The sequence below is a fragment of the Lissotriton vulgaris genome, chromosome 5 (genome assembly GCF_964263255.1).
Source record: "Lissotriton vulgaris chromosome 5, aLisVul1.2, whole genome shotgun sequence".
In the NCBI taxonomy this organism is placed as follows: Eukaryota; Metazoa; Chordata; class Amphibia; order Caudata; family Salamandridae; genus Lissotriton; species Lissotriton vulgaris.
The window spans coordinates 80,808,816-80,823,780 of record NC_141693.1 but is presented as its reverse complement, the minus strand read 5'-3'; the positions used below and the strand labels follow the sequence as shown (position 1 = coordinate 80,823,780).

The 14,965-nt window shown below is 48.6% G+C and overlaps 1 protein-coding gene across 10 annotated transcripts in view; it reads left to right on the top strand.

The window, feature by feature from the left end:
- LOC147710249 (butyrophilin subfamily 3 member A3-like) overlaps positions 1 to 8,097 on the top strand; it is a 192,360-nt gene extending 184,263 nt beyond the window's left edge. For all 10 annotated transcript variants that reach the window (XM_086920929.1, XM_086920938.1, XM_086920937.1 and 7 more), the window contains one exon: positions 7,132 to 8,097. In XM_086920929.1, the coding sequence (XP_086777055.1) occupies positions 7,132 to 7,649 (518 nt within the window). In that variant the 3' untranslated portion in view covers positions 7,650 to 8,097. The remainder of the gene's footprint in view (positions 1 to 7,131) is intronic.
- The last annotated feature ends 6,868 nt before the right edge of the window (positions 8,098 to 14,965 follow it).

Genomic DNA, 14,965 nt, shown 5'->3' with positions numbered 1-14,965 from the left:
GGAGTGTGTTAGAGGATGTTTCCAGAGAGGTGGGTATAACAGGAGTTACGGAGGGGGATGTGTCATTACGGGTAGGAATGTTATGGGGGACTGGAGTTTGTCTCTGGGAGGTAGAGGAGAGTTGGAAGTAGGTAGGAAAGGGAGCTGGAGTGGGGAGAGGAAATCAGATTGCAGCAGGGAAGGGTTCGAGTGAGGGTGACATAGAAGTGTCGTCTGTACAGGAAGCGGCAAGGACATGGGGTTACGGTCGTTATGGGACGGTTTAGAAGGGGATGAGGGGTACTGGGGAGGTGGTTGGGTGTTGGAGATGGACGGTCATCGGGGGACATGGGAATTTGGAGGAGTGAATTTGAGGAGTAGTGGGGGGGTGGTTCCAGAACAGGGGGTGGGCTAGGAGTTAAGGAGAGGGATGAGTCATAACAGGAAGGAGTGTTATGGGTGAGTCGAGTATTTCTCTGGGAGGCGGAGGGGATTTGGGAGTGGGTGGGGGAGGTAGAGGGGATAGGGTTGTTGCAGCGGAGAGTTCAAGGGAGGGTACCAGAGAAGTAGTAGTTTTTGGGGGACGGTCCTTAGGGAGAGGGTTAGGGGTTGTGGCGGTTTAGGTGTGCTCTGAGGGATTAAGGGATTGAGAGGGTGAGGAGTGGGTAGTGTCAGCTGGTTAGAAAGAGTGCTGAAGAGGAGTTTAAAAATTGTGAGGTGCTGTTCAGAGGCTTGGATCAGGATATTTCCAGTTTTGTAGATGGAGATGGTTATTTCACAGGGGAAAACGAGGTAGGAGAAGTGGCAAGTTTGAAACCGTGGGGGATTTTGATTGCGCTAGATACTGGGAGGTGGTGTAAAAAGGTGCTCTTCCATTTGGAGGGGCGTTTGGTGTAGAAAATATAGTTAGTTTTAATGGGGGACATGGAGCTGTGGTAGTTGTCTTCAATTAGGGTTTTAGAATGTTGGATTAGAAATGTATGGTTAAGATTCTTTTTGCCATTTTGCGAAAGGTTGGGAGGATATGGAATGGTCCAGGAGTTGGTGAGGGCGGACTGTTTGTCAGTTGGGGCATGAGGGGGGGTGGTGTGTGGATGGTATTGAGGCGGGACATGGTGGTGAGGTTTGGCTGGGGGAGAAAAGGGAGCGAGCGAAGAGATGGGGGAACATTTTTAGAAGAAGGGGGCTTAAGGTAAGAGCGCGGAGGGAGAGGGAGTGGTAAGGAGGGGGGATGAGGATTGGCGGGGTTGGAGGAGGGAAAGGGAGATTTTGGGAGCAGAGGTAGGGTAGGACGGGGGGTTATTAAGATTTGGAAGGTTGTCAATATGGAGCGGAGAAAGGTAGAGGTAGGTCCTCAGGCTAGCAAGATAACAATATATCACACATTATATACTGATTGACACTGATTCACACATTATATACTGATTGAACAAAGCGAGGTAAGAGGGGTACTTGCAGATCTTAGTCACACATTATATAGTGACAGCCTCACGCTATTACGGGGTAATTATTCGTCAAAGGGTCTCAGTGGGCCCAAATGAGGCACGGGCTCATGAGGTCTCAGCGTGGCGCGTGGAGCCACTGCTCGTACCTACCTATTAGTTCGCAAGCAAGGATCCAGGGGGCTACAGTGGCCATATTTTGGCGTCAGTCTTAGATGTTTAGAGGATTGAGGGGTCTCAGGAGGCTTAGGTGATCTCGGGGGAGGTCTGGTACAATGGGTCTTGGGGTGAGCAGTGGGCAACTGTTGCTCATTGTGCTGGTCGGAGGGTTTTAAGGCAGGCCCGATTCCAGCGTCCGTCTCAGGTGAGTAAAGAGGGGGGGGTGGATAATACACTGACCCAACAGGCTCCTGTTGCTGATCAAGGGGCAGTGCTGACGGGCCTTCGGTGTGCGGCAGGATCCCCCAGAGTCCGGGCGTCTTGAGCCGCGGGGGCCGATCACGGCAGGGACCCATAGCGAGGGACTTTTTTGTGTGAGTCCCGATCATCGGTCTCAGGCAAGGTGAGGACTGGAGAGACCCTGCATGTTTCAAACGGCTGGACTCAATCGGTTTCAGGCAACATCGGGGCCAATTAGCGGGCTTACCTCAGGGTCATGGGGCTCTGATCATCGGCCTCAGGCAACACGAGGGTTAGTGATTTCCGGCAGGGCCCAATCGGCAGGTCTCGCACAGCCTCAAGCTACATGTGGTCTATTTTCAACAGGTTCATCTAGGCCCTGTTCGTCAGCCCCCAAATGGGGCAAGGACTGGGGAGTTTCAGTAGGCCTCAGTCGGGAGGCCTCAGCCTGCCTCAAGTGACGTTGAGAATTTCAGCGGGCTCAAGGCGCCGGCCTCGGTGGGTCAAGGGCAGTCAAGGTGCGACCATCAACGGGCTCACCCAGGTTCGCGGGCTGCGGGCTCACCTCAGAGGCGCCGGCCTTGGGAGGCCAAGGGCAATCCAGGCGCGACCATCAACGGGCTCATCAAGGATCAGGGGGCCCGATCGTCAAACATCAGGCGAGGTGCGGGCTGGGGAGTCACGACCGGCCTCAGACGGCAGGTCTCTTTCAGCTGTAAGCAACATTGAAGACCCCAGCAGCCCCGATCATCACCCTCAGGCGAGGCAAGGGCTGGGGAGTCACGGCAGGCCCCAATCAGCAGGTCTCAGTTGGCTGCAGGAGACGTTGCAGATCCCATCGGGCTCACCCCAGGCGCCAGCCTCGGGAGGCTCGGTCTCAAAGGCAGAGGCGGGACTCAGAGGCCTCGGGTTCAAGGTGGCAAACGTAAGGACACATATGGCCATGCTCCAGGTGGAAAAGGCACCACTCTCAATGGGATCACCTTGGCTCAATAGGGTCTCGATCGTCAGGCCTCAAGTGAGGCGCGGGCTGGGGAGTCACAATATGCCTCAAACAGCAGGCCTCGGTCTGCCTCTCATAGATTCCAGCGGCCCTGGTCATTTGCCTCAGGCGAGGTGAGGGCTGGGAGTCTCGGCCAGTCCCGATCGTCAAACCTCTGACGAGGTGCAGGCCGGGGAGCCACGAAAGGCTTCAAACGGCAGGCCCCAGTCGGTCTCAAGCGACCTTGAGGACCTCAGCGGCCCGACTGTCAGCCCCAGGCGAGGGCAGGGGAGTCTCGACAGGCCCCAATCAGCAGGCCCCAGTTAGCCACAAGTGACCTGCAGATTTTAATGGGCTCCCCCCAGGCGCCTGACTCGGAGGGCTCAGGGCATCAAAGACACGTTTCCGAGCCTCAGATTCCAGGTGGCGAAGGCAAGGCCACATCAGGCCCAGTACCAAGCAGAGAAGTGCCACTCTCAACGGGCTCAACCTTGGTCTCGATCGTCAAGCCTCAGGCGAGGCACGGGCTGGGAGTCACGATAGGCCTCAGACGGCATGTCTCGGTCAGCCGCCAGTAGATTTCAGCGGCCCTGGTCGTCAACCTCCGGCGAGGCGAGGGCTGAGGAGTCTCGGCCGGCCCCAGTCAATGGGCCTCAGTCGGCTGAAAACGCCAGCGTAGATCAGCGGACTCACCCTAAGCGCTGTCCTCAAGGGGGGGGGGGGGGGGGGGGGGGGGGGGGCTCGGGGCAGACTAGGCTTGATTTGGAGGCCTCAGGTTCCAGGGGGCAACCACAAAGCCACAACGGTCTCAACCCCAGGCATCGGTCCCCGAGACTCACCGAGGCAGTCCTCTCGACCGGGGAGCGGTCGGCTCAGTCCGGGAGCTGCAGGGACCTTCAGTGCGCGTCTTTGATGAAGCCGGGGCGAGTGGAGGATCAGTTGCAACGAGTCCTCGCTGAGTCCAGGGGTATGTCTTTAGTAACAAGTTTTCTTCAGGATTCTTTCAATGTTCTTCCGATATTAATTACTGGTTGCTATGCTATGGTCGGATGGGTCGGATGGCCATGTACTCGGAGGATAAATACCGATGAAGTATTCCCCAACCCAGGAGCTCGGTGGAGGTGCTCCTACTCAACGGCCAACTTAGTCCATAAAAATAAAAAAAATATCACCGTCGACTGTACCCTCCCTGTTGACTGGTCAGACCACAATTCGCATTCTCTTTCATATCAATCAAAAGACACATCGACCGCATAGCACAAACAATCACTTTCACTGGACGAGGAACCTGAGACAAATCCCCCTTGAAGAACTAGAAAAAAGGCTACATACACTTCCCCTGTCCACCGCAGACGACAGGTCCACAACAGAACTTACCTCTGCCTTGCTAGACCAAATAGTCCCCTTGAAACGGAAAAAAACAAGACCCTAACATCAAGATCGAGGTTCAGCACTGACCTTAACATGGAAAGAAGGCAACTAAGAGCTGCAGAAAGAATTTGGCGTAATAACCCTTCAACAACCCACCTCGAGCAACTCAAAAAGGAACGTAGGAACTATAAAAAGCACATCTTAAATTAAAATCCACCTTCTTCTGTGGTGCGCTCAAAAATGCTAACAATCGCGCCAAAGAACTATTCAACATCATTAGACAACAAACATCCAAACCACCACCTTCTGCAATTCCGGCTTCCTAAGATCTTTGTAACAAATTTGCCAATTTCTTCAATGAAAAAATAACAAAGATCGAGCTCTCACTCAAGGATCACCTCCATCCAACTGGATAGCATTCAAACCCATCAATGAAGCCAAAATTATTGAACTGACTACTGGTCCAAGCCTTCTTCTCACACTGAGGACCCCCTCACTGCCCAACTGGCTAAAAATCTCAAACTCTCCCTAGTCCCACGCTGGTCGAAGATTACTAATAGCTCCCTCAAACAGGAATCATACCTAACTGCCTGCAAATCGGCCAGGTAGCAATTTTACTGAAGAAAGCAGGTGCTGACGCAAGTGATCTCAACAACTACAGGCCTGTCTCCAATCTCCCATTCCTAGCAAAACTCATAGAAAAATGTGTACTCCGTCAACTCTCCCATCACATGGACATCAACAATCTCCTCGACTCCCACCAATCAGGCTTCAGAAAAGGATGCAGCACAGAGAGTGCCATCCTAAATGTCATTGATGACAATAATAAATCAATGGACATGGATCGCTGCTGTCTACTCATACTCCGCGACCTTTAAGCGACCTTTGATACAGTTGACCACAATCTACTCATCAACATACTCAGAGAAAGGGTAGGAGCACATGGGGTGGCCTTACAATGGTTCACCTCCTTCCTGCAAAACCGCAAAATAAAAATCAGAGACTTCATGTCTGACCTACACCCTATAACCAGAGGCATCCCCCAAGGTTCAGTTCTCTCACCTGCACTGTTCAACATCTACATGGAGCCACTCACCATCATCCTCAAAAAAGCCAACATACCCTTCCACCTCTATGCCGACGACACCCATATCTACCTCTAAACCTCCTCCATAGCGGATATGAAATAACTAAATGACACCCTAATTAAGTCCAAAACAAGCTGTCCCAAAACCATCTGAAACTTAACCAGGACAAAATGGAAATCCTCCTCATAGCTAACAAAGAACAGACCCCCCGAATCACGGAATGGATAAAGTCTATTGATGCTCTCAACTGCACTCTCATCCCGGCCGACTCCGTGCAGTCACTTGAAATAACTTTAGACCCCAACCTTGACATGATAAAGCACTTCAAAAACACTGCAAGATATGCCTTCTTCAATTTAAAACTAGTAAACAAAATCAAACCCTTCATCCCTCCAAATGACCTGAAGCAAGTTACACAATCCCTAGTGCTATCCAGACTAGACTACGGGAACGCCACCCTCACACCTTGCTCCTCTTAGATCTACCTTAAATGCAGCAGCCAGAATGGTGACTGGGTAAAAATATACGATCACATCTCCCCTCCGCTCAAAGAGCTCAACTGGCTGCCAATAGAATTGCAAGCCAACTTCAGGACTGCAAGTCTCACCCACAAAGCTCTCCACACTGGCAAACCATCCTATCTAGCCGCCAACCTCAACAAAGCGGGACAGACAAGAAACCTCAGGAGCACCAACACTATGCTACTCGTCCCCCCGAAAACCTGTAAACAAAAGACCTTATCTTGATCTTTCTATGGAAATGCACCCAGAATTTGGAATGCCATCCCTGTACATATCAGGACTAACCCTTCCTTCAAAGAATTCAAATGCCAGCTCAAAGTGCTCTTCCTCAATCGAGCTCTCCCAAAATGACAAAGGTCCTACAATTTACCAATCCGACATTAACTGAGGATCCAGTCACTACGATAAGATCAACTCCCTACAGCATCTTACTCTTACCCCGCTCATTACTCTCCCCGACGATTATCACCTCCACTGCTATTCTGCATCTGAATGATATGGCTTATACCGAGTAATGACCCATCTTTGAACACTGTATGTATATTTCACTCTTTGTATACGCAACTGTTATTCAACAGATGTTGTAAAGCGCTCCGATTCCTTCAGGTCTGGCTAGCACTATATAAAACTTCAAAATAAATAAGAGTAGCTCTGGCACTCTCTACCATCTAATACAGTGCACTGAGTGGTACTGTATGCCTTGTAGTAGCTGTCAGTTACTCTGTACCTTCTAATGCAATGCACTGAGTAGTACAGTATAACTTCAAGTAGCTCTGTCCCTCTGTTCCATCTACTGCAGTGTACTGAAGAGTACAGTATGCATTGGAATAGCTCTGTTACTCTGCACTGTCTAATACAGTGTACTGACTCTTTCTGTGTACCTTCTAGTAGCACTGTGACTCCGTACCATCTAATACACTGTAAAGACTAGTACAGCAAACCTTGGAGTAGCTCTGTTAATTAGCACCATCTAATACAGTGTACTGACTAGTATAGTATATCTTCTAGTAGCTTTGTTACTCTGTACCGTCTAGTACAGGGTACTGACTCTTACAGTGCCCTATCTGCTCCAGTGTTCGGTGTAGCACAGTGTGTGGTTTAGCACTGTGTGGTGTAATGTAGTATTCTGTGCAGTGCAGTGTATAGTAGGATGTCCTCTCTATGTCGTCCTGTTTGTGTAGTGTGTGCTCTAGATGAATGCCTGCATTAGTGTAGTGAGCAGTCTAGTGCCATGCTCTCTAGCACAGCGTGCTCCTTCCAGATGTGGTGTAAATTAATCATATGGAAAGCAGTAATTACAGCCTTTCTTTGTGTCATTAAATCTCTAATTATGAATCTCTTCTCTTCAGTGACAGTGACTCTGGATCCTGACACAGCTCATCCACAGCTCCTCCTCTCTGAGGGGCAGAGACGTATGATACGGACAGACACCGCACAGCCTGTGCCGGACACCCCCAAGAGATTCACCTACTACCACTGTGTGCTGGGCAGCGAGGGGTTCACCTCCGGCAGACATTACTGGGAGGTGCAGCTGCTGCAGGAGGGGTATGGGTGGGAGGTGGGGGTCGCAGCAGAGTCTGTGAACAGAAAGGGACCCTTCGTACACTCACCTTCCGAGGGAGTCTGGGCTATACGGAGGTGGGACGGTCAATGGAGCTACAAAGCTCTCACCTACGATGAGACTTCTTTGTGGCTTCGTGAGAAGCCCCAGAAGCTGGGGGTGTATCTAGACTATGAGGGGGGGCGGATCTCCCTGTACAATGCTGACTCCATGGAGCTTCTCTACACCTTCCCACAGGCCCCCTTCACAGAGCGGCTCTTCCCGTACTTCTGGATCGATGCAGGAACTGAAATGAGGCTGGTGTGAGAGCTGCAGGGAGCTTCAGCCCCTCATCCCTTCCTCCCACCCCCTTCTGCAGCGATAACAATGTGACCAGGAGCACAAATAGAGACTGTTTAAATAATAAAACACTCCCTTTGGGAATAAGTATCATGGGAGGGTGTAGTAATTCCAGTGACTTGAAAAGAATGTTTCTTTCATGTAGATTTATTAATGTATAGATGTCAGACAATCCCCGATGTGAAGAGCCCACACCTCACCTGTCCATCCCGTTTAAACACCAACTTTCCAAAGAATCTTCTTCACAATGATCCTCTTACATGTTGCCATGACAACCAGAAGCCTCATGGGAAAGTGATCACTACATATTTCTTTTCCTTATACAATTAAAAAATAATCCCAGAAAATGTTCGCTATATGCATCATACACCAAACATCATGGAAGACATATTAAAGTCTATGCAGAATTGAAAAATGTGCATTTCTTTCGCATGCGGAGCTTTGACATTAATATGTCACATTATAGGTGATGCGCTGAGGAGCACTTATTAAAAGTGATTGTTTTTAATCATGACCTTAGAAACCATTCCTGCCCCCGCCTCGGTGACTGTGCTAATATTAGTGAACTAAGAGGCAAGACAGTTGTCATTTGAACCCTGTATGCAACCCAGATTCAGGGCGGTTTTAGGACAGTGCGACCGGTGCAGTCGCACCTACGCTGACCTGGGAGAGGTGCTGTGTTCAGAAATAACTTTGTGTTTTAAAAGCACCTGCTGTTTCCTTGTGTGCCCAGCACGTTTCAGGCAACAATAAAAATGCCACGATAACGCAAGTGATTAATGTTTCTGCTGGAGAGAGATGGAAGTTTTGGCTAGTTGCACTTTCGACTCAAATTCAAACAAGCTTTATTCGGTTGGGACATACAACCATAAAAGCACAGTATACAACACATGACAGTTTTAAAAGAAATTGATAAAAATCGGCATACGTGTTAAAAGGGCAAATGATTACTAATTTCCATTATGCGTCGTACATTGCATCAGTTCTCTTAATGCAAACAGTAAACACATAGCAGCTTTACATAGTTAAAGTTTAGAGGAACACCGGGGCTTCACGAAGTGCAGTTTAAAGTGCATAAATTATAACATGACTCCAGATGTAAACAATAGACTCATAGCAGCATAACATGGTTATGGTAATGAAGGATCGAATAACATGGGCTTAAAAAGTACAAAATCTAAAGTGCAAGGTGCATGATCGATAGAACTTCCCCAAACATAATGGGGGGTCAAATTTGCGTTAGAACAGCATACGCTTTCTAGTCTTAATTGCACTTAGAATAAATGTGGCAGTATAAAAACAGATATCAGGTTCTTTGAGTGCAAAAGTAGGGTCATAGCAGCATTAATGGTATTAGTTTAATACTTCTTAAACAAGAGTTTGAGATATGCAATCCTAAAAGACAGAAACAGGTTACATAAAAACAAAAAGTGCAACGTGCTCTGTTTTGTAAACCCATCACAGGGACAAGGGGAAACTGGGTACTGATTCATCGTAGGAAACGCAACCAGATGATGAACAAGACCTAACCTCAATCTTGTTAGCACATAACGATAGGAAGATCTTGTGACGAATGAAAGATAGGCTTGAAAACCCACCGTATCTATGTATAGAAGGTAAAACTGGTACGTGGTTTGTTTCTTTGCTGTTTCCCTCCTACGTACATTCTTATGGGACAGGAAGGTACTCTTTAACTCCTGTTTTGACATAGCTGAAGTTTCATTTTGACTCATCATAAAGAATCACAGAGCTAAGAGCTGTAAAGACTGTGTACATTCAGATCACAGAACAGTAATCCTCACTGGTTTGTGTAACATTTCCTATAGACGGATTTACACACATAAGACGAATTGCCTCTGTATAAAGTGTGTGCAATGTAAACCGCTTGAACACCCTAGGGTTATTATGAGTAGCACTATGAAGCAAGGCATGCACGTGAGACAGGGGCTGTGTAGAGAAGAGGGACAATGCTGTACGGTGGCAGTGGGAATCTTTGCAGAAGGCAGTCATGGGGGTAGGGGCGTCAGAATAGATTGTCATACGAGGTGACTCTGGCTCTAAAGCCGGCCCTGCCCAGACTCTTATATCTGATTTAGCCATAAGAGGGGCTTATGGTCGGTCTGAATCTTGAAGTGAGTTCCAAACAAGTATAGCCTCAACTTCTTCAGGGCCCAAACCACAGCAAAGGCCTCCTCTCAATAGCTGACCAACGTTTCTCTCTAGGGGTCAGCCTTCTACTTATAAAAGCAATGGGCTGGTCATGACCATCAATATTCAGTTGAGATAGAACAGCTCCCACACCCACCTCGAAGTATCTGTTTGGACAATGAAAGGTTTGGAGTAGTCTGGACTCTTGAGAATAGGTGCAGTACACATGGCCTGCTTTAGGTCATCAAATGCCTTTTGACAGCTAACTGTCCACTGAACTTTCTTTGGCATTTTCTTACTTGTCAGGTCATTAAGTGGAGTCACAATGGTTCCATAATTTCTGACAAATTTCCTATAGTAACCAGACAGGCCCAAGAAAGCTCTGACCTGTGTCTGGGTGGTTGGAGGAGCCCAGTCCTTTATGGTCTGTATCTTGCTCTCCAAAGGTTAAACCTGGCCTCCACCTACAAGGTGGCCCAGGTACACAACTTGACTCTGCCCTATCTGGCACTTGGTAGCCTTGATAGTGAGGCATGCCTTTTGCAGGGCCTCCAAAACCTTCCTCAGGTGTATCATGTGATCCTCCCAGGTGGAGCTAAAGACAGCAATATCATCTAGATATGCTCCACAGATCCAACCCAGTGAGAACTTGGTTCACCAACCTTTGAAAAGTGGCAGGTGCATTTTTCAAACCAAAGGGCATCACCACAAACTGGTAATGACCTCCTGGGGTAGAAAATGCTGTTTTGGCCTTGGCATCCTCAGCTAACCTGATTTGCCAATAACCAGCTGTCAGGTCAAATGTACTCAAGAATTTGGCAGAAGCCAATCTATCTATGAGTTCATCTGCTCTTGGTATTGGATGGGCATCTGTCTTAGTGACAGCATTGAGACCCCTGTAGTCTACACAAAACCTCATCTCTCTCTTACCATCCTGGGTGTGAGGTTTTGGCACTAGAACTACAGGACTAGCCCAAGGGCTCGCTGAGGGTTCAGTGACTCCCAATTCCAACATCTTTTGTACTTCTTGTTTTATGCAGTCCCTGACGTGGTCAGGTTGCCTGTAGATTTTACTCTTTATAGGCAGACTTTCACCAGTGTCCGCCTCATGGGTGCACCAGTTTGTCTGACTGGGTGTCAGAGAGAACATTTGTCTAAAAGATTGAAGAACCTGTTTACAATCCTCTTGTTGATGCTCAGATAGGCTGTCAGAAAAGACCACACCATCTACTGACCCATCATCAGGGTTCTGAGTGAGCAGGTCTGGGAGAGGGTCACTCTCTTCCTCCTGCCCCTCATCTGTGGCCATGAGCAAGCCCATGTCCTCCCTGTTGACAAATGCCTTGAGCCTGTTCACATGAAGTACTCTGTGAGGGCTCCTGGGCGTTCCACGGTCCACCAGGTAGGTGACCTCTCCCTTTTGTTCAATAATGGTATGGGGTCCAGACCGTTTGTCTTGGAGAGCTGCTGGGGCCACTGGCTCCAACACCCACACCTTCTGTCCTGGGTGATACACAGTCAGGACAGCCTTTTGGTCATGCCAAGCTTTTTGAAGTTCTTGGCTGGCCTCCAGGTTTTTAGATGCCTTCTCCATGTACTCTTCCATCCTGGAGCGGAGACCAAGTACATAGTCCACTATGTCATGTTTAGGCTTTTTGAGAGGTAACTCCCATCCTTCCTTCACTAGACACAGGGGTCCTCTTACAGGGTGCCCAAACAACAATTCAAAGGGGCTGAAGCCAACCCCCTTTTGAGGGACCTCTCTGTAAGCAAACAGAAGGCAGGGTAAAAGGATGTCCCATCTTCGCCTAAGCTTTTCTGGTAAACCTTTTATCATCCCTTTTAGGGTCTTGTTGAATCTCCAAACAAGCCCATTGCACTGTGGATGATAGGGTGTGGTAAATTTGTAAATTACTCCACACTCCTTCTACATAGCAGTCAAGTATCCTGACATGAGGTTTGCACCTCTGGCAGAGACAACCTTCTTAGGAAACCCCACTCTGGAGAAAACTCCAAGTAGGTCCCTGGCCACAACAGGAGCTGTAGTGGTCCTAAGGGGAATAGCTTCTGGATACCTGGTGGCATGATCCACTACCACCAGTATAAATCTGTGCCCAGATGCTGTTGGGGGGGTCATGTCGATCCCCACTCTTTCAAAGGGCACCCCCACCACAGGTAATGGTATAAGGGGGGCCTTTGTTGTGCCACCTGATTTGCCACTGGCTTGACAGGTGACACATGAGCTACAAAACTCTTTTGTGTCTTCAGACATATGGGTCCAGTGAAAGTGTGGGACAAGCCTGTCCCAAGTCTTGTTCTGGCCTAAGTGACCTGCAAGGGGAATCTCATGGGCCAAGGTAAGAAGGAAACCTCTCAGAGACAAGGGGATGACCAGCCTCCTGGTAGCACCAGGCTTGGGGTCTCTTGCCTCAGAGTATAGGAGTCCATCATCCCAGTACACCTTGTGGGTACCTGTGGCATTCCCTGCAGCCTCAGCAGCAGCCTGCTGTCTGAGGGGTTCAAGAGAGGAACAGTCTAACTGTGCCTGCCTCAAGTCTGCCCTGGAAGGTCCCCCTGTCCCAAGAAACTCAACCTGTTCAGGTTCAAGTTCCTCTTCTAGGACAGTTCCTTCTGGGGTCTCTAGGTCAGCCTCCTGTGAGGGCTGATCCTCCACCTGAGGCAGGGGGGAAGGCACTGCCTTAAACCTACTGCTCTTTCTCTTGGGTAGTGTCTGGTCCATTGTTCCAGGATCCAGCACTTGTTCAGCTGGGCACAGCAAGGACATGTGTTGACAAACCTAACATTTCCACATGAGTCCTATACTCCACATCTGACCATAAGGAGGATTCCGAATCATTGCCCAAAAGACAGTCTACTGGGAGGTCTGAACTAACTACAACCCTTTTGAGGCCAGTTACCCCTCCCCAGGAGAAGTTAACAATTGCCATACTGTGATTGGTAGTGACATTGCTAGCATTGGTCACTAGGTAGTCCGAACCTAGTATTACTTGTTCAGGGTCCACAAAGTTTGGTGTCACCATAGTTATACTGGCACAAGTGTCCCTGTAGGCCTGAGCAATTTTTCCATTTATTAAAGGCGTTTGTCTGTATTTGCCCAGAGTACTAGGACTTATAGTAGGGGTCATATCCATGTCCCCAGTACAAACAAGAACAGCCTGAGTAGGTATTCTGACTAAGTCAGAACCCTTCTCAGTTCCCAGGGTTAACCCTACTATAGCCTTGGGGGGAGCACTACCACTACTAACTGTACTAGGGGGTGCAGGTGCCTTAGGTGAAGTAGTGGTAGCAGCTGGGCCTTTCTTGGTGCACTCCCTAAACCAGTGAGTCTTACTTTTACAGCATTGGCACCATGGTTTTCTTGGACCATCATTCTTCTTCTTTTGGGAATTCTGGGACCCACCCTCTTTAGATTGTTGGGGCCCTGTTGAAGACTTCTGGTCATTTTGCTTATTCTCATTACCCTTCTGCTCTGCTTTCTTCTGGCCACCACCCTGGTTCTGGTTCAGCTGCTTGACCCTTGTCCTGACCCATCTGTCTGCCTTCTTTCCCAATTCTTGGGGAGAGGTCAGATCTGAGTCAATAAGGTGCTGATGCAACAACTGATTCTGACAATTATTTAAGATTTGCTCTTTCATAATTAGATTATACAATCCTGTGTAATCAGTAACTTTACTTCCCAGGAACCAGCCTTCAAAAGCCTTAGTGGCACAATCAACAACGTCAGCCCAATCCTGAGACTGAATTTTCTGGGTGTCTCTGAACAGCAACCTGTACTGTTCAGTTGTTAAGCCAAACCCATCAATCAGTGTATTTTTCAGGACTTGGTAATTGTTAGCATCCTCAGCTCTAGTAGTGAGGAGCTTATCTCTACCTTTACCTTCAAAGGAGAGCCACAATATAGCTGCCCACTGACCCTGGGGGATGCACTGTACAGTGCAGGCCCTCTCCAGAGCAGTCATCCATTTGTGGATGTCATCCCCTTGCTTGAAGGGGGGCACTATTTTACTCAGGTGTCTAGTATTAAAACTCCTGTCTTTATCTCTAGGGATAATGCTGCCACCAGTGAGGTCTGCCCCACTCAATTTCTGCTCTCTGGCAAAGGCAAGTCTTTCTTTGGCAAGGGCAAGTTCTTCCCTCTCAATCCTCAGATGGACTTCCCTCATCGTAGCTTCATGCTCTCTTCTCTGAGGGGATGTCATCCATCTCTGAGAAGATGCCTGAGAGACATGGGTGTGACTAGATCTGTTAGAGCCTCTGGAGCGAGACCTAACTTGTCTATTCCCAAGGTTAAGCCTGCTTGAGGATGGGTCTGGGGCTCCCCCAGTTCCATTCTCATGTCTGCTTAAGTTGGCCCTGGTAAGTCTGCTGACTCCCCCCTGACCATTGTCTACCTCTCCATCAGATGAGTCTCCATCTTCCTCCACTGCTTCAGTTTCAGGGAGATTAGAGTCCTCCTCTACTGGGGGTATGTTCCCATCTGTGAGATCAGAGGGGCCTGGATTAGAAGCCCTTCTGGCATGCATCAAATGTCTCTAAGAGACCTATCAGAAAAGGAAGGGTAGGGTTAGAACCCTGTTTCAGTTTCCTGGAGGTACACAATTGTCTCATCTCCTGGAAGCTGAGGGCTGCATATCTAGAAATGACCTGTGGAGGGTCACTAACCTCTAGGGGAGTCACTGAAGGCTCTCCATGGGTAGACATGCTTTCTAGTGAGGTGTAAGTGGTGCACTTACCTACACTATGGGTTTTCGTACTGATCCCTTGCTAAGAGTTGTAGTCAGGGTGTGCTACTCCCTTTCTACTACAGCAGCTGGTTCAGTAGAACTCAGAGTATTTCTAAGCTTGTTATATGTACCTATGGTACCTTATGTGATCTTTCAAATGATATCTCAAGATTATATTTGGTAAAAACAACAGCAAGCTCAAATCCCAACCGCTGCACACCAATGTGAGAAGTTCTAGTGATCACCTTGTATCAGTCCAAACAACCCTTATGGTGATTGGTTGTAAAGTCAACCTTATAGACCAGCTATCCTAATGGTAGCATGGACAAAGCAGTCTTAGGCTAAACTCTTTTGGCATGTGAAGCCAGCTGTTTTACCACATATAACCCC